This window comes from Perognathus longimembris, chromosome 2 (genome assembly GCF_023159225.1).
Source record: "Perognathus longimembris pacificus isolate PPM17 chromosome 2, ASM2315922v1, whole genome shotgun sequence".
NCBI lineage: Eukaryota > Metazoa > Chordata > Mammalia > Rodentia > Heteromyidae > Perognathus > Perognathus longimembris.
In genome coordinates, this window is record NC_063162.1 from 114,940,305 (window position 1) to 114,960,522 (window position 20,218).

At 38.6% G+C, this 20,218-nt stretch overlaps 1 protein-coding gene across 1 annotated transcript; it reads left to right on the top strand.

Moving 5' to 3' along the window:
• The first annotated feature begins 202 nt into the window (after positions 1-202).
• Steap1 (STEAP family member 1) lies at positions 203-12,078 on the top strand. The gene is made up of 5 exons (XM_048337881.1): positions 203-265; positions 4,604-4,718; positions 7,145-7,657; positions 8,618-8,782; positions 11,581-12,078. The coding sequence occupies exons 2-5, from the start codon at positions 4,635-4,637 to the stop codon at positions 11,833-11,835; spliced, it is 1,017 nt and encodes a 338-aa protein (XP_048193838.1). The 5' UTR covers positions 203-265; positions 4,604-4,634; the 3' UTR covers positions 11,836-12,078.
• The last annotated feature ends 8,140 nt before the right edge of the window (positions 12,079-20,218 follow it).

Sequence of the window (20,218 nt, forward strand, 5' to 3'; positions counted from 1 at the left end):
GGTGCACAAAGGTTGGGTGTTGAAGGGCAGAGGGAAGGCAGGCGCGGAGGGCGGGGAGCAGGGCGGGCCGCAGCACGGGGCCGGAGCCCGCCGGCCGCAGCGCGGTGGCCGCGAGGCGCCCGCAGGTGGCGCTGAGCGCTGGGCGCGCGGCCGAGGCGGAGGCGGGGACTGCACCCCGCGCTGCCCAGATTCTCGAAGTGTGGGGTTGGCAACTTCAGCAGCTGCTGAGGCGCGACTCACCGTCCGGTCCCGGAGAGAGCCGAAGGTGAGTCCTTTCCATCGTCCCCGCTGGCTGACTCGCTCCCCGGATCCGCGTGCGCCCGCGAAGTGGATTCCCAGTCTCGGGAGGGGTGTGGCAGACCGCGCGCTCGCGCCCCGTCGGGGACCCGGTGGCGGCGATGCCGAGCGAGCGCAGCTCGGCTCCGCCGCCGGTCTACAGCGCTGCGGCTCCCCGCGAAGCTCCTCACCCCTTGGTTGTGATCCCACCCAGGCCCTGGGGTGGGAGCCAGGAACTCACCGAGGCCTTCTCTGAGGGGGAGGGTGGGAAGAAATGGGGAGATTGAGCTTGGGCTGAGTTACTAAACCGTGTCCTCAGGTTGAGTTCTGATGGTTAAGTTTTCTAACTTGGCCAAGTCTCCACCACCTCCCATGGCACTGAAGAATGTTTGGCACACGGTTTCTTAAAATCCTGCAAAATCCTGGTCTTTGGGTTTCCTAAGCAACTTGGAACACTGGTCTTAGACTTTCAGGATCTGGAGGAGGTTCAAGCTTTCCCCCCCGCCCCAGCCGCCCCCCCCCCCCCCGAAATAATCTATGAAAGCTTAAAAGAAAAAAAAAGAGAGAAAGAAAGAAAGCCAGAATGATCAAATCCATTGGAAGGGGTTTGTAGACATAGACTTCATATCTGTTTCAACTTTTGTTAATCTGTTCTTTTTTGTTTTGTTTTGTTTTTGCCAGTCCTGGGGCTTGAACTCAGGGCCCGAGCATTGTTCCTGGCTTCCTTTTGCTCAGGGCTAGCACTCTACCACTTGAGCCACAGCGCCACTTCCGGCTTTTTCTGTTTATGTGGTGCTGAGAATTGAACCCAGGGCTTCATGCATGCTAGGCAAGCACTTATCCACTAAGCCACATTCCCAGCCCCAATCTGTTCTTTTTGATGATAATTAAGTGTATTGATCACAAATGATCACTCATTTAGCAAGGATGCTAAGCACGGGATTATAGGGAAAGCAATGCTCAAAAAAAAAAAAAAAACTCATTGATGAAAACAGTCTGTCCTTCACATAGTTAAATGTGCAACTTGGGAATCTAGAAGGCTGGAAATGCAATGCTAGCGACAATGTATTCCAGTCACTGAGTTTCTTAAATTCTAAACTCTTGGCCATAAACCGGAGTCAGTTGAGCTGTGTCAATATTTAGCAGGAACATCAGGCCAGCCATCCCGGTACAGCAAAACAGAAGTTGCATTGGGAATTAGGCTCCACTTTTTTTTTTTTTAATAAGGAGGCAAAATTAAATAATGATGAGTCAAGTTTTGGAGTTCCTACACATCTTCACACACTTTTCCAGTTAAGTTTTGTTTGTTTTATTAAAAAAAGAAATTATGGTAAAACTTTAATTGTATATTTGATTAATATCTGGTGAAAACCAACATATTAACTTGAGTGACATTTTGTTTACCTGGCTGACTGCAGTCTCCACAGGCAGCTGTCTTCTCTCTGCTATGGACTTTTTCTTGGCCTAGGTCTTCAGCAGGGTAGCCTGCAAGTGAATGAACCATTGGCTGGTTGCCTCTTTAGGGTCACTCTGGTTGTCTACCCAGAAATTCTACAAGTGGCTCTCTGTTAGCAAATTCTACCAACTTACCAGGTCCCAGAATAGTGAATGGAAGAGAGATCACGCCCTTTTCCTCCCTTCCCGTGCTACCATCTGTCTATAGAAGACTGCCTTCCTTTAAGAAACATTGCACTATCAGGCGACTACATGCCTTCTCTCCTACACCTCAAGGTTTGTAAGACAGGAGGCTTCACCTCATTTAACTGTGTATTTCTATTCTCTGATACTGTTGTTCACAGTACAGTTAATGAATTAATTAAATACAGATGTAGATGTTCATCGCTTTTCATACTGAGAATTAAAGCAGCCTCTAAATATGACACATTACTTCTTGTATTTGATTACTCTTTCAAAGTACTATTTATAATGTTGGATAAGGTACCAAATGACATGGAATAATGCTCCCTAAAGACAGGCCATAAACTCTACCCGAGCAGGCACCAAGACTCATTCCTGTCTTTCCTCATCAGTGTCTATACAGAACTGGGTTCATGAATGCCTAGTGATGAGGATATGCTTTACCCAGAATTCCTTAAAATGCTAGTGGTCAATACTCAAACAAACGCAAAAAAGGAAGGTAGTGACTTGTACTTAAGGAAGGGAGAGAAGAGTGGTGGGGAGGGGAGGAGAAGAAAGAAGAGAATGGAGGGGAAGAAAGGGAAGAAGAGAAGAGAGGGATCTGGCCTCTAAGAGTCTACTCAAAATATGCCACCAGAATTTTCCTATGTCTTTCTCCATTTCTTGTTCTGCTTCATTATGCTGACATTCTTCTGTTCAAATACAGACATCTTCCTCCTTATAGTATTGGAGGAAGTGGGGGAAAAAAGCATGATAGATTTTTACCATCTCAACTCAACAAAAAGTTAGTCTTTTCTCTTTGACTCTCTCTACCACTTCCAGATAAGAATATTAGAAGGCTATAGAGTTGCTTGTCATTCCAAAATCATCTGACTACACTTGAGTCATGGGCCCATTTTTATGGCCAGAGTGTTTTTTATAATGAACTGACAACTTTATGACATACTGGACAGAAGAGGGTTATTTCTCCAAGTAAAGGAACCATTGTAAATAAGAAAGAAAAAAAAGTGAGAAAAGAATGTGATCAAACCAAAACAGCAATATATAGATTATGTGTCCCTCATCCAAAATGCTTAGAACCAGAAGTGTTTGGGATTTAGGGTATCTTTATTTTGCAGTTTTTGCATATACATACCTGTCTTGGAGACAGGACCCAAATCTAAACATTCAGTTTACTCAGGTTTCATACATATCTTATATACATGGCTTGGGATAATTTTATAGACTATAAAGCATAAGATAGATGAGAGACAGACTGACAGATAGACTGCAACCTATCTCATGAGGTCCAATGTGAAAATTTCCACTTATAGCATCAGATCAATGCTCAAAGTTTGGGATTTTGGAGCATATCAGATTTTTCAGATTAGGGATGCTTATCCTATATCATCATTGTAAATGTTCTGGTTCTCTAAGATAGTATCTGGAAATTGTTCCAAGAACAACTGTACAAAGAAACACTGGCATGGTATAATGGTGCGAACTTTTAAAACTTGAACAATGATTTACATATTCTAAACTATTCCTGTAAACCTTTTTTCACCTTACAAGGTATTACAGTTACCCTAAAATTCATGAACACATGGTGTGTTTTCTGCCAGTCTGTTTTCTGATCTATTTTTCTCATTCAGTTCCATTAAGTACAAATTGCAGATGCATTCCTCTGGAAATAAACTTACAACTAATAAAAACAGTGAATAATGTCATGACATTATATATCTATCTTTCTTTAAAAAATATGATACCAATCCTGGATGAAGACCTTTAAAATTTATTAAGGGAAAGCCTACTCTAACTGGGGGGAAAAAATGACAAAATTGTTTTCTAAACAGTTGGCTAGAAGACTCAGCACGCCAATGATGGAGCATGACGATGTATGTCTTATCAACAAAGACCAGCCCATTGTTCCACTTTAAAAATACTATCTTTTAAAATGCCACTATCAGGGCTCACCTTACTAATTGTGTCTGTTTGGTTCATTGTCTGAAACTCAGAACTACATCCCCATAAAAATCAACTAATTAATGTGCCGATTCCAGTGCCAAACCCCAAAAGGCTACTAAGCATGAAACTTCTGCCAGGCACTAAGCCTCATGCCTATAATGCTAGCTACTCAGGAAGCTGAGATCTGAGAATTGCAAGCACAAAGCCAGCACAGATAGGAAAGTCCATGAGCTTCATCTCCAATAAACTACTAAAAAACAAAAAAGCTGGAAATGAGGCTGTGGCTCAAGTGGTAGAGCCACAGTTTGTGTGGCTTATGTGCTCAAAAGTACATAAGCTCAGGGTCAGCACCCCATCCCTGAATTCACACCCCAGGATGTGCACACAAAAATATATACTAGCTACCTCCAACCTCTACTGATAACATTTTTACTCTCAAAAACTCACATTTCTAAACATTTCTAATTCTGTTTACCTTTGAGGGAACTTAACTTTCCCCTGAATGAGAACCTAGAGTTATAGATATGTGCCATTTCTTATACGAATAGCGGGACAGAGAAGAAAGATTACTGTTGACCTGAGTGTGCTTGTTTTAGAATCTTTAAATATGTAAGTTAAGCATATTTCTATTTAAGTGTACTTTATCTGCCCCCTGTATTCTTCAGATGAATAAATCTCTCATATTGTCCCATTCTACACCGACTCATAAAGTAGACTTGAAAATAACAACTTTTTGTTTGCTTAGGTTGCTGAAGCTATTCTTTTCTAAAGAATTAATGGAGAGCAGAAAAGACATTATAAATCAAGAAGAACTTTGGGAAATGAAGCCTAGCAGGGACCTAGAAGATGATCATCATTTGGTAAAATACTAATCATCTAAATGTATAAACATAATCCAAATGGTATTCTCAATCCATAAGTGTTACAAATACTTGTAGTGTTCACTCTAGTCTGCCAAAATTTGTTCTGGGATTTCTATAAATATGGTATAGATGAGGGAAATAGTGCCTTGACTGTCAGTGACTCAGCTTAATAATCTTGTGTAAGTCACTTATAATCCTTTGTCTTGCTTTGCCTATTATGTGAAAGAGCTGGATCAGATTGTCTCCAAGGATTTCTTCCAATCCTAATGCTTAAGTTTCTAAGTTTCAAAACAAAGCAGAGGAACAGGGTCAAGGAGAAGAAGGTAGACAAATAAAGGAAGGGAGAGAGAATACAGTCATAAAATTTAATGTATATCTAACAAAATTAAGGAATTGAAGAAAGGTAGGGTTGGAGAGGATGAGAAGAATGATGAAAGGGGTGACAATGATCAAGATGCATTGTATTTATAACCTACTATGTTGAATGGCAGTTCCTTTGTCAACTACCTAATTATATAATACATATAATAAAAGTAGGTTGTAAATGCCCATAAAGAGTAGTTTTTGTAAGCAAAGCTTTATTCTTTCTCATAAACACTGTAGTAGCCTACTGAGAGATCACCAAGGAAAAGGATGACTCATTATTTAGCCAAATAAATTTACTTTGGGGTAAGAATCATTGCCCCTCTTTCAGTCAGCCCCACAAATTACGTGGTTCTTACTACTTTACTGAAAAAGGAGCACTCAAACTTTTTTCTCTAAACTCTTACCTTTCTAAATCATTTCAAATGCAGTTTTTAACAGGAACTACCTTAATCATTGTCAAATAAAAATGAGAATTTTAATATATATCCTCCATAAAAGTGACTATTTTAGATAAAAATACAAAATCATTTTTATTTTCCAAGTTAATTGTCTATCCTGTTGTTCTATAATTCTTTACTCCTAGCCATAAAATTTGTCTTACACTTAAGATTACACTTAAGGGGCTGGGGATATGGCCTAGTGGCAAGAGAGCTTGCCTCGTATACATGAGGCCCTGGGTTCGATTCCCCAGCACCACATATACAGAAAACGGCCAGAAGTGGCACTGTGGCTCAAGTGGCAGAGTGCTAGCCTTGAGCAAAAGGAAGCCAGGGACAGAGCTCAGGCCCTGAGTCCAAGGCCCAGGACTGGCCAAAAAAAAAAAAAAGATTACACTTAAGACTGCCTTCACATGCTTCAGAAATGACAGAAGCCATATCTTTCTGGATGGAGTAATTACCAGAAAAGATCATCGGATATAACAGTGACTCGGGGTAAAATTGAAATGGCAAGAGAGGTTATTTTACAACATCAGAAATTATAGAGAACTATGTGAATTAAGTTATTCTGCACAAAATGAGATGAACAAGATAATCACTAACATCATGTCAAGCAGTAAAATGTTCTGGCTGTAGATCCAGAACTATAAAAATGAAAAAAAAACATATTGAGTGAGAATTATTCATAAAGCAGCACAATATGAAATACTATAATAGAAATAATAGAAGATCTTACTCTTTTTTTAAACTTTCAACATACCAGTCAGTTGGGGAAATGACACATTGTTCAATGAAAACTTCTTTCAGATTGCTGACTGCCTAGAAATGCAAATGAATAAAGAAGTATGTTTTTCTCAGGAAATAGATCATCTCTGTGGAATTTAACTAGTTATCTACACTTTCTTACATCCTGATAATATGTTTGTCTATCATGCTTAGACAAAAGAGTTATTTGAAATATAAAATCAAAGCACAAGACTACATGATGAAATTCCATATTTTGTCTAATAGTAAATACCATAGTATTCCTGATCGTTTGTATCTGAGCCAATGACTAATCACTGTCCATGAATTCTCCAAAATTCACAGTGACTTCTGGAGAACTGGATAATAAAAAATTATTTTGTGGTATTATTTATAGTAGTTACTATTCCAGGGTACATATGTTTATAACTCTGATTTTCCTTAGAATTGGACGTTTTGGCATATTTGTCAAGGAACCAGTGAAAACACTTGGAAAGCAAACAACCACAATTTACAAGTTTATTATTTTTATGAAAGGTTATGGGCATGTCTCAATGCTTTTTCAATTTTGGTTTCCTTTTTTCCCTATTCCATTATTTCACATCTTCAAAATAGTCAGTTGGCGTAAGCTTTAGTGGAAATATCAAAAGCCTTCATTTCTTTTGTCTTAAAACAAGTGAACAACAAAAGTGTACCTTTTGGTCAGTACTGTATAGTTGATGCTATTTTCAGCTAGCCACTTTCCAAAAGCAAGATTCCACTCCCCTGAGAACTGAGAACTGTCCTTATGGATGATTTCATTCATGAGTAATGAGAAAAGGAGAGATTACATTGCTTCATTTGACTTGAAGAGGCTTCTTTTCTTCCCTTTTGTAGACTAAGAACGTGGGAGAGACCAGCATGCTGAAAAGACCTGTGCTTTCACATTTGCAGCAAACAGCCCATGTGGATGGATTTGATTGCCCCTCAGATATTCAGCACAAGCAGGAACTCTTTCCAAATTGGCACTTGCCAATCAAAATATCTGTGATTGTAGCATCTCTGACGTTTTTGTACACTCTCCTGAGGGAAATAATTCACCCTTTAGTAACTTCACATCAACAATATTTTTATAAAATACCAATCCTGGTCATCAACAAAGTCTTACCAATGGTTTCCATTACCCTCTTAGCATTGGTTTATCTGCCTGGTGTCTTAGCAGCAGTGGTGCAACTCCATAATGGAACCAAGTATAAGATGTTTCCACCATGGTTAGCTAGGTGGATGTCCACCAGAAAGCAATTTGGACTTCTTAGTTTCTTTTTTGCTGTACTGCATGCAATTTATAGTCTATCTTATCCAATGAGGCGATCCTACAGATACAAGCTGCTAAACTGGGCATATCAACAGGTAGGATGCTGACAGGGTTAAGAAACTAAAAAGTCATCTAACAAATTTATCCTTTATCATTGTGACAGCAATACCCCAAATCCCTGTTAAAACCTTATGGTGAGAAGGTAACCTACATAGTGTGTGTGTGTGTGTGTGTGTGTGTGTGTGTGTGTGTGTGTGTTTATGGACAGAGCCACATTTGAATCTCCTACTACTCCCACAATATGACTTTTTCTTTATGCTAATTTTTTTATTTTTAAAAATTGACTTTGAGTAGTGTGCAAAGGGGTTTCAATTCAACCTGTCAGCATAATAGTACAATGCATCTTGATCAGGGTCACCCCTTCTGTCATCATATTCAATGTACATAAGTGCAAATAGAACCAAATAACTTGTACAATTACGTGGAATAGGAAAAATGGGGAGAAATGATGGAAAGGGATTATATTAATTTAAAAATAATCATAAAAGGGCTGGGAATATGGCCTAGTGGTAGAGTTCTTGCCTCATATACATGAAGCCCTAGGTCCGATTCCTCAGTACCACATACATGGAAAAAGCCAGAAGTGGCGCTGTGGCTCAGTCATAGAGTGCTAGCCCTGAGCAAAAAGAAGCCAGGGTCAGTACTAAGGCCCTTGAGTTCAAGCCCCAGGACCGGCAAAAAAAAAGAAAAGAAAAGATCAGGCTGGGAATATGGCCTAGTGGTAAAGTGCTTGCCTCGTATATATGAAGCCCTGAGTTTGATTCCTCAGCCCCACATATATACAAAAAGCCAGAAGTGGAACTGTGGCTCGAAAAAGAAGCCAGGGACAGTGCTCAGGCCCTGAGTTCAAGCCCCAGGACCATCAAAAACAATGATCATAAATTTATGAGGGCACCTTGTTATCAAAATTTCCATAGATATTAGGGGAGTACAGAAGAGATTAACAAGTGGACAGTGCATGGCTTTCAATCCTTTCTTTCCTTACTTTCTGATAGGTCCAACATAATAAAGAAGATGCCTGGATTGAGCATGATGTTTGGAGAATGGAGATCTATGTGTCCTTGGGAATTGTGGGTCTTGCAATCCTGGCTGTCTTGGCTGTGACATCTATTCCATCTGTGAGCGACTCTTTGACATGGAGAGAATTTCACTATGTTCAGGTAAATGAGATAGAAAATAACTCGAGTCCCCCAGAGAGGGCAGTCTTTGTGTGCTTGTAACATCAAATACATTGACTTTCCTCCATAGAAAATAACAATGTTTTCCAATAGTCAATATCTCACACTTGCTCTGCATAGTAATGTATCTTCTTATTGTTGTCCTTATTGCTTCTAAATAGGACACATTTTGTAGGCATAAATAAAACTCATTGCTAAAAGAAAAAAATTCCTTCTAATATTTGAAGTTTATTAAGGCAATTCATTGCCAATCTAATAATAATAGTTATAACTAATTGATATTTTATGAAGCTCCACCTTAGAATGCGGAGTTTAATCTACCTGCTTTTTCCAAGTTACCTTTAGTTTGCTATTTGATGCTTCTAAATATTTCTGTAATTCAAAACAACGCCATATTTACTGAAATTTTCACCTAGGGGAGTTTATACTTAAAAATACAATGTTAATTCATGCCTGTAATCCCAAACTACTCAGGAGACTAAGATCTGAGGATCACAGTTCACTGGGGGCAGATGAATGTAAGAGATTCTTATCTCCAGCTAATCATCAAAAAGCTGGAAGTAGATGTGCAGCTTCTGTGGCAGAGTACAGCCTTAAGTGAAAAACACAGCAAGTACTTGAGGCCCTGACTTCAAGCTCTGCTACTGGCACACACAAAGACAATGCATCAGAATTCAGAGGGGGATTAAGGTTAACTCAGTCATAAGCATTGCTGATCATTTTTTAATTTCATAATTTTAACTTCAACAGGTTGGCCTCTTTGAAATGGCTACAAAGAGAAACCCTTCTCACTGTCTTTCTACATGTCCACACATATCTCCAACAGATACTTTACAGGCCATCTGGTTAGGCTGGGAAGTATCTCTCTGTCCAAATTACTCCAATTTGGTTTAAAGATGTTACCACATCCTCCCAGCAAATTATTCACTAATTTTCTTCCTGGTAGCCATTGGGATTCTCTGTTCCTCATGAAATTGGGCTTACTTCTTGGATTGTCTGCCTGTCATACATATGCTGAGCCTACTTTTTAGATGGAAATACTACACTTTTTATATTAATGTACATCGTGTGTGTGTGTGTTGTGTGTGTGTGTGTGTGTGTGTGTGTGTGTGTGTGTGTGTCTGCCAGTACTAAGTGCCTCGGCACTGTCCCTTAACTTTTTTCCCCAAAGTTAGTACATTACCACTTAACACACAGAGCTACTTCTGGCTTTTATTTTTAACTTTTTAAATTGTGATCATACAAGTGATGCATAGAGGGGCTGGGGATATGGCCTAGTGGCAAGAGTGCCTGCCTCATATACATGAGGCCCTGGGTTCAATTCCCCAGCACCACATATACAGAAAAAGGCCAGAAGTGGCGCTGTGGCTCAAGTGGCAGAGTGCTAGCCTTGAGCAAAAAGAAGCCAGGGACAGTGCTCAGGCCCTGAGTCCAAGCCCCAGGACTGGCCAAAAAAAAAATTTTTTTTTAAAAAGTGATGCATAGAGGAGTTAGTTACATAACTAAGCATACCTAAGGTGAAGAGTATATTTCTTTATGGACAATGTTACCCCTTCCTTCACTGTCTTCCAACTTCCCCTCCCCTCATCCCCACCCCACTTCCAGCTTTTTGCTGGTTAATTGGAGATAAGAATTTCATGGGCTTTCTTGCCCAGGCTGGCTTTGATCTGGGATCCTCAGATCTCAACCTCCCGAGTAACTAGGATTACAGATATGAACCACCAGCACAACAATTTGGTCATGTATACCATCATATGTGTAATGCATGGCCCATGATAAATATGTAATACATATTTGTAAGATTCATCTACAAGTTATCACATCTTTTTTAATTACTAACCTAGAAATGTTTTCATTAGAATCTGAGAACTAGTTTTATCATGATTTACCTTGTTGCTTCTTATCTAAAAACAAAACATAAGCTACTTGTCTTCATTGTGGCTTAAGGGTCCAGCAGAATGATTGTGAGTTGATTTGTACTGACAGGCTAATAACCATTCCCAGGAAAGTGAACAAAAGTCAAAAGTCATCTAGAAGAGCTCTTGTCAGAATGCCATAAAATTACTTAGGTGAACAACTATTTGTAAGGAGCTTTCTCTGGGTGATGCCAAAACATTCCATTGAAAATTAAACACGTTTTTTATGTCTTGAAGTCAACTTTGTTTAAACACAGAAATAATTGCCAATAGGTTTCCATTTTATCAAAATTTCCAGTGTTTTGAAAATCAGTCCAACTCCAATCACGTATTCATTTAGCAAAATCCATGTGAATTGCCTTAGTTGGCTTCAAAATTGATAAAGATAATTGAAGTCAAATTGATGTTTGTGGTAACCTTTAGTGATCCTGCCAGTATTTATTGAACATCTAATGTGAACAAACCATTCTGCAAGGATCCTGTGACAAGTAAGACATAATTCCTGGTTTTAGAAGACTCTTGATTGGGAAAATTGAGGGAAATGAGCAAGAAGCAGAGTGCCATAATAGAAATCTCACAAAATGACAAGAGGAGAGATATGACTGATCATTTAATACTAAAAGAAACATTGTGAAATTTCTTAGCCTGTGTTAGAGACACAAAGACTACCCAAAAGTAATGTAGTTAGAAGGGACATGAAAAAGAATGTGAGGATATAAATGAAAATTGTCGATATGTTTGTTAGGAAAATAATTGTGGATGGAGGAGAATCTTTCCAAGCAAAGAATAGATCCAAGTGAGATGGATGAAATAAATTATTGTTGAGACTATTTTCACTAAGGTAATCTTGTTTTTCTTTTGCAGAGCAAGCTAGGAATTGTTTCCCTTCTACTGTGTACAGTACACGCATTGATTTTTGCCTGGAATAAGTGGGTAGATATAAAGCAATTTATATGGTATACGCCTCCAACTTTTATGATAGCTATTTTCCTTCCAAGTGTGGTCCTGGTATGCAAAACCATACTATTTCTGCCATGCTTGAGGAAGAAGATATTGAAGATTAGACGTGGTTGGGAAGATGTCACCAAAATTAAAGCAGAGATGTCCTCCCAACTGTAGAATTCCTGATCATCAAATTTTATTTAATATTGCTATCTTTTACTATAAACATTTTCAACTTTTGTGTTTATAAATAAAATGCTAAGCCCAAGGTCTTAATGTATCTCTTTGTATATAGGTGATAAGTTTGAAATGCAGTGACATCTTTGTTCTAAAACCTGTCTTCAAAGTAAACTTGTTAGACATTTTCCAGTGTGGTCTAAACCTTGTTTTACTCAGTTAATTAAAAGTTCTCTTTCTTCATGCCAACTTTTCCAGACGTTTTTAAGATCCTTTTGACAAAGCAAGTAATTATTCACTCTTGTTGAGAATAAGTCTGCGCTTGAGTAAACTAATAAATCACTCCCTTGTGATCATTACACATGACTTGAAGCTAAAGTCCAGTACCTTCTGAATCTCCATTCTTCCTACACCTTCAGCTCTTCAACATTTCTCTCCCTTATTGCTAGCAAACATGTCACATTACCAGAATTACTCATGGCTGTGCCAAGAGCAAGTTGCCAATTCCTGCAGCTACAAAATCTACTGAACTAGAAGAGTGGTGAGGTCACATGAGTTCTCTTATCCCTTGCCTGGAGGCATGACCCCAGTGAAATGAGGCTTCCCTCAGCAAAACTTTTATGTTTCTGAACAACATTTGAGGAAGGAAAAAAGAGGCAAGAAACATCAAAGTCGTAGCAGTAAGCAATCTGTTTATCTTAAAACCAGTACTCGGGGCTGGGGATATAGCCTAGTGGCAAGAGTGCCTGCCTCGGATACACGAGGCCCTAGGTTCGATTCCCCAGCACCACATATGCAGAAAATGGCCAGAAGCGGCGCTGTGGCTCAAGTGGCAGAGTGCTAGCCTTGAGCGGGTAGAAGCCAGGGACAGCGCTCAGGCCCTGAGTCCAAGGCCCAGGACTGGCCAAAAAAAAAAAAAAAAAAAACAGTACTCATCTTCTGAGAGCCCATGAGAGAAACTTGGGGGTGATGATGACTGATTCAATGACTGCTACCGGCTAAGCATATAACTCTGAGAAATTATCTAAAACCTAGCCTCATCTTGCAAAGTGAAATAGTACTATCACAAAAGACAAAGGTTAATAGATCTACATAATTAATAGATCAACACCATCTCTTACATAAGAGCTTGAGAAGGGTATGTAGGTTTTATTTTCTTGTTTTTCAATAGTAAAACAATCTTCTCGAGCAAAACTGTTTAACAAAATCCTCGTGTGTAACAGAATGGTACTAGTGTAATCAGCAGGAGCTCTGCCTTCTCTTGCTTCTTCCATCCTTCTTACAGACCCTGTTATAATGTAGGTTCCACCATCCTCCCCACTTAAATAGCCCTCATTATCGCTTCAGAGAATAGCCCATTGTGCAGTTAGAAGGTTTGCTGAGAGAGAGGGAGAGAGCTCTTCACCTACCCACCATCTCTCTGCCAACACCTATGCCAAGGGCAGAGGGACAGAGACGTTCTTTGATTTGAGAATGTAATATGAATGAACAGAAACTAATGCTCTAGTCTAACCTGGATTTACCTGGGAGCACCCCACACCTATACTAAAGATGAACTTGACTGGAATTATGTGTATTTACTCTGTTAATTGCAGCTCTTTTTTGAATCTCCATGCTTCCATCTGTACTATTTCCCCATTGCCTGTAAAAAGAAAAAAAATTAGAAACACACAATCTTAGTACTTGTTTTCTGCTGCATAATATCTGCATGCTGGAGAAAATATTTGTTCTGAAATTAACTTTATTTCAGCTTCTCTCTTGGTGTATACATTTTTGGAAGCTTACAAACCAAGGTTAGTAGTTGTTTACTTTCAGGTCTTATAAAACACTTCGTGTATGTGTGTGTGTGTGTGTGTGTGTGTGTGTGTGTGTGTGTGTTTTACAGGGGCTTGAACTCAGGGCCTCATGCTTGTTAGGCAAAGTTCCATTGTTTTATATGAAAGAAAAAACTATCTGTTCTGAACAGATTATCCTCCACTATTCCACTGCACTCATTTTGTCAAGATTACCAGGAGATCCCATCTTGGTCCTCATCTTACTTGTATACCCAGGAACATGGGGCAAGCATTAGGACTGATTACTCTGTCTTTTTTAAAGCATTGCATTTATTGGCTTCAAGAAATCCTACTTCCTTCATGTCTTCCCTGCTGTCATTGCTGACTTGTCTTCCAGCTCAGCCATACCTATGATAGCAAGGTTAATACTCTGATACCCCCCTCTACAATATAGGTAATCTTGAGTTCTACAGCCTCAAAATAAAATACATCCAAAGTATATGAACAAGTTACAAATCTGTAACCTTACCCTGTGCCCAAGCTTCAGCCTGTTACATTTTACTGTCTTTTTGATAACTGCTCTTGAATATCTGAAAAGCATCCTAACATAAAATTCTAAAGGGTAAAAAAAATCTTAATTTCAAGTTCCCCAGTTACTCTCTTCAGAGTGACTTCTCCTGGTTAGCTATGTAATATAGCTATCTAGGTTTTTTGTTTGGGGTTGCTTTGTTTTGTATTGGGCATTGAACTTAGAGTCTCTCACTTGCTAGGATATTGCTCTACAAATCGATATACAGTCCCAGCTCATTATTTTTTATCTGTTGATACAGAGTCTCACTATGTTGCAGCGGCTGTAATTTCATTACGTAAGCCTAGCCTGGCTTCAAATTCATAATCTACCTGCCATAGCTTCCTGAGTGCTGGGATTATAGAGACAGGCTTTTATTTAGGTTAGGATTTTAAAAGGATCTGTAACATTGAAACACAGAAAAGGGTATCAGTGAATGAAAAAGTCTGAGAAATTTCTGCAACATAAAAAGTATTTGGAGAAAGAAAAATAAATGAAATCATATGAACACAGAAACAAGAGAAGTTGCTCCACAAGTTCCAAATAGAGCCAATGACATTGCAAAGAGAAGCAGTAGTGCCTAAAAAAATGGTAGTTATGTTTTTTGGTTCAAGTTGACCAAATCAACCCTGGAGAAATCATTAGGTGAGTCACTGAAGAATCAGAGTCAGAAGAGCTGGCTTTGTGATGCTTCTACCCAAAAAGCAGCTGGCTACATACTCATTTATAAACAAAGTCAAAGACTTCTGGTAAGGCTCCTGGCTTTGGCACTAGTATCCAAGAAGCAAACACCACAGACTTCCACAGAGGCACAGAAAGAAAATGACAGTTTGACCAGAGCATTCACCACAAGAATAAGTTGTCATGTTATGGTTCTATGATAGGAATTCTGGAATAAGAGACTGAGTAACTTCTGAGCCTGAAGAAGCAGTTCAGTATTGAAGGAAAGGAAGGAAACCTATCTTTATCCAGTAGGCAAATGGCCTTCCCAATCCAATGGGTTAAATAGTGCATCGTAGTGCTGCTGAATATGGCCTATTTTGGAAAGAGGTTATTTTAGATATAATTCATTAACATGGAGTCATAATGGAGCATGGTTTCTTAATCCAGTATGACCCATGGTCTTATAATTGGAGAGAGAGACACAGAAAGAAGGAAGCCATGTTAAGATAGAGGCAGTCTGGAGTTCTGCTATTTCAAGCCAGAAAACACCTAGGGCTATCAGAAACAGAAAGAAGCAAAGAAGTCTTCTCTCCTGGAGGTTGCACAGGTTGTATGTCCCAACCAACTCCTTGATTTGAAACTCTTAGCCTCGAGCACTGCAAAAGTGACAGACACATGGAAAAAGGAATGGTAAGTAAATGCAGTCACAATACAAAATGTACTGTGTAAGAAAATGGAGCTAGGGACCTTGAGTGGATCGCAAGGATGGGCTGCGTGCTGTGGGAAGAATGACGGAAGGAGCATTGCTGATCAAGATACATTGTACATACAAATGGATGTGTTAAATTGAAACTTATACTAAAAAAAAAATCCCATTATCAACTTTGTTGGTGGCTTGTTATATCAACCCTAGGAAAGTAATTTACCAACAGTCTCAACTTCACATTCTACCATTCTGCTAAAAGTAGGACCTATGGACCTCAGATACTCTGTTTGTAGATCAACCCTGACAGATCCATGCTTACCATCCAGGCCCCAAGAAAGCTGCTCTCCTCGGACTGTGGAGGAACAAGTCCCAGCTTGCATAGGATGGTTTTCCTCACAGTACAGAGTAAAGTAAGCCTATATTAACAGAGAGGGCTGCAGTGGGTAAAAGCAGGTCTTGCTGGCATTCCTGAGGCAACAAGCTAAACAAGCTCACCCCTTAGAAAAGCTGTTCAGTCAGCCATGGATCTTTCCTGACAGTCTCAGAGGCTATGCTCCAGAAAAATAATGAAGGAGATAGATGGGACTTGTCCTAGGAAAAATCTAAACCACTGTGGGCAGTGTCCAACTTCTTCTGCTCCAGAAATTCTACCACATCAGACAAAGTCTGAACTGTCCTGCTCACCCAAGCTCCCATCCCAGGATTTCGTGAAGTTTTGGGACATGTTGTAATCACTGATGGAAAGTGTTAATGCAATTTTCATTAATTTTTAGCAATTAAAAGCCAATAGAAACAAATCCTCTTTTTCTCCTTTTGAAATTAAATTTGTTCTAATTGACTCTTAAAGCACAGATATATGTATGTATATGTGTGTGTATGTATTCAAGGAGTATCATGTCATATTTTCATACATGAATACATTGTAGAAACCATTTCAACATATCTACTCATTTATTATCCTGTTACAGTGTAAACACTTTACATCTTTTCTTTAGCTTCTTGAGATACAAAATACACAGTATGTCATAGCTTTTGATTAATTGCACACCAGAATTTCAAATCTTATTACCTACAAATTAGTATTCCTTTACCAATTTTGCAGGTCCCATAGGGCATCTTGACAAGAAGTTAGACCAACATAAATTTTGTATAGCTCATTTTAAAAACTGAGCAAACTGGAATAGTATGAATGAGGCCCAGGTTTCAATCTCTAGCATGCATGCATGCACAAACACACACACACAAACACACACACACACATACATACACACCTATTCACATACACAAATCCTTTTACAAACACTAGACAGTCTGAATAGACTTCTGTATTCAGTTCTACTGTTTACAATGAACTGACATCATATTAGTTTTCTTTTAATGACAATATCTATATAGTATTCACTTGGAATATGTATAATATGTATATCTATTTTTAAAGACAAGCTTGTCTCTACGAATTGGAAAAAAATTTGCTTGGTTATTGTTGTTATTGTTACAAATTAAGCCATTTTGGTTGTTCAAAGGAATTATTTCCTTTTTGCTTTTAAAAACAAAACCAAATGACATCTTGACATCTTGAGTACAAAAATAAAAGGCAACTGAACTACAGACAAGTAAAGATGAATTCTCAAAATAAGGAAAGAAGATCCCAGTAACAATAAAGCAAATCATCACTAAATACCTGAGGAAATTTCACATCATCAGACGGTGTCTTCTGACTCAAATAACAACAAGCAAAACCTGCAAATGATTAATGGAGACAGCAAAATAACACCTAACATTATTTACTTGGAGAGATTTAAGAAAATCTTAATTCATTAGCAAACGATGATGCTATGAAAAAAGAAAAATAATCTGAGCTCTTGAAGATCAAAATATTCTTTTCTATTAAAAATTTTCTTCACCCAGTGATGGTGGCTCACCCCTGTAATCCTAGTGCAGTTCACAGCCAGCCCAGACAAGGAAGTCCGTGAAACTCTTACCTCCAATTAATCACCAAAGAGCCAGACATGGAGCTGTGACTCACGCAGCAGAGCACTAGCTTCAGCACAGAAAACTCAGGAACAACTCTCAGGCCCTGAGTTCAAGCCCCAGGACCAGCACATGCACAGACACACACACATGATTCACCCATGGTTCAAAAGGAAAAGACTTTATGAGTAAACAAACAACTGCAAAATACACACAGCTAGGGAGCAACTTACAGACTTAGAGACTAAACTGAGAGATTCTCCTGGAATAGAATGTAAAAGAAAAACCTCATAAGATTGAAAAAGAAAAGCTAAGAGACATGGAAAATAAATGCAGAGGACTTGGAATACCCATCATGTAAATTGCAGAAGGATTTCAAACATCCATTATGTTAATTGCAGAAGTAGTATAATTTTTAAAGTACATAAATAATAAAAATAAATCAACTAGGAATGAACACTACACATCAGATCGAAGGTTCTGTAAAATTAAGATTTAGAAAGCCTAGAGCATTGCTACAGATTCAAACATAAGATAGACAACAAAATGATGATAGGGAGAAAAATCCCAAAACACTTTCTTAGAGGAAAAAAAAAAAGGAGAGAAGGTGGGTGACTATGCATCTTGCTAAAATCTAGAAAAAGTTGGGAAGTGGGAGGCACTGGTAGAAAGAATGGCATTAATAATGAGCTAAGAATACTGCAGTTCTCACATTGCTCATGTTCTGAAGGGAAAAAAGCAATTAAAACTGTGATCCCAGCTACAAATGGATGCAGCCAAGGCATCATCACCCAACTATTCAGCAGAAGTCTGTCTAACCCAACACTCATGAGAGGCACAGTTCCTAAGATAACACATCTAAAATCATACTTGTATATTCCACATAGCAAATTTTCAAGTTACTAACCCCTCTATTCATACATGACACAGAAGCCAGGGAGAGGAAGCATCCTCAGATTCACACTTATGAGTGAGAAAAGAACATAGAGCACCTGACTTTGTACATAGCAGTGCTGGTGTCGTGCTGAACCCTGATCCTTGGTCCTCTTGCATGTGTGTAGCTTAGTCATGAAGGGTGTGCATTTATGCCCTTGGAGGGGGTGGAAAGAGGGAAAATCTCCCCTGTCTGCTGCAACAACCCTGAGTTCTGGCTTCATGAGCTCACCAGAGGCATTAAATCCCAGGATGGCTTCAGGTTATCAAAGAGATGGGGCATGTGCCAGTGCCCGGAAAGGAGACTTGTGAAATCCCAGACATTGTTCAATGATAGCTAATAAATATTCTGTGGCAAACTCTCCCTTCTAGTGGCACAGAAGGCCACAGTCTGACGCCTTCTTTAATCACCTCTGAAAAACGTATCAAATCTGAAATTTATCAGACACTTTAAAAAACTTGAAGACAAAACACAAAACATAGCTTATTAACAACTATTAATGTCTGAATTTTTATACATCTTCCCTAAACATATATTACATTGGCTAGAGAATTAACATATTGTCTTTATATATGCAATTCAAATCTAGTCCCATTAGCCTTGAGTTTGTAAGGTTAATTATTTCAAAATTAGTATCTTACTCTTTATTCATCAGTCAAAAAACACAATCCCTACTTCATATTAGTCCTGACAAAATTTAATTTTGATTTGTGGTTTTTTTCTCAGAGACTAAGACTACTTCACTAGCTGAAAATAAGAAATGATCAAAATTCTCTTAGGTTCTCATTACATTCATACAATATTACTAGTAGATGAAGAATGGGTTTGGGGAATGAAAATATGAGCTGGAAATATACCAGGCCTATATAGCTAAACAGTTCCAGGATAGAATTCTTTCTTCCTTGCAAACCAAATGATTGATTTCCATAATTCAACATATAATTTTAAACCATGTCAACCAGATTCACAACATGAAAACTTGGGTTTTATTATTAAATTACACTCAAATACTGAACAACTCATGTCCAAGGAAAAGCAAAAAAAAAAAAATTAAATAACAGTCTTGCATGAAAAATGCTCAGGAAGCATTTCCCTCAAGAAACTATAGGGGAAACAAATCACATTTTGTCAGGTAAAGTTTATTTTATTAAACCTAGTGAGATATGTTTTTACACTTCTTAGGGAACATATTAGCTTTAAGAAAATTCAAATTATGGCAAAAAATTTGCCTCAGACTTTGGCACTCTGCCTAGATCCTGAAAGATAATACCCTCTGCACCCTAAAAGGCCTGTCTGCAGATGAACCATCAACAGAAGGTGCTGGGTGAGGATAGAATAAAGAACAGAGGGAAGGGAAAGCATACCTATAAAGCAAGTTGACTCCGAAGCTTACTTGGTTTGCATTCATTAATTAAAAGTCAAATAGATACTATTGGCTGACCAACAAGAAATTTCCTGCCTTTGTTGATGAATAACAATTACATCAACTTAGTTAATGTTGATATTCCTAGATGGTAGGGGGGAAAAATCTTTTGTGAACGTATATTTCCAATGATGAAAATTCTACAGAAAGGTTTCAAAATGTAATAAAAATTATTTATGCTTTTTCTAGGTATATTCATAGTTAAATTACCAGAATAAACATTTGGGGAGAAAAAGTTTTATTTTTCATGATAATATTATACTGGATACAGGTGACATAACTGGTAAATTTCTAAGGCAGACTCTAACAAATAATGCAAGCATAAGATAGCTTCTCTAGGCTG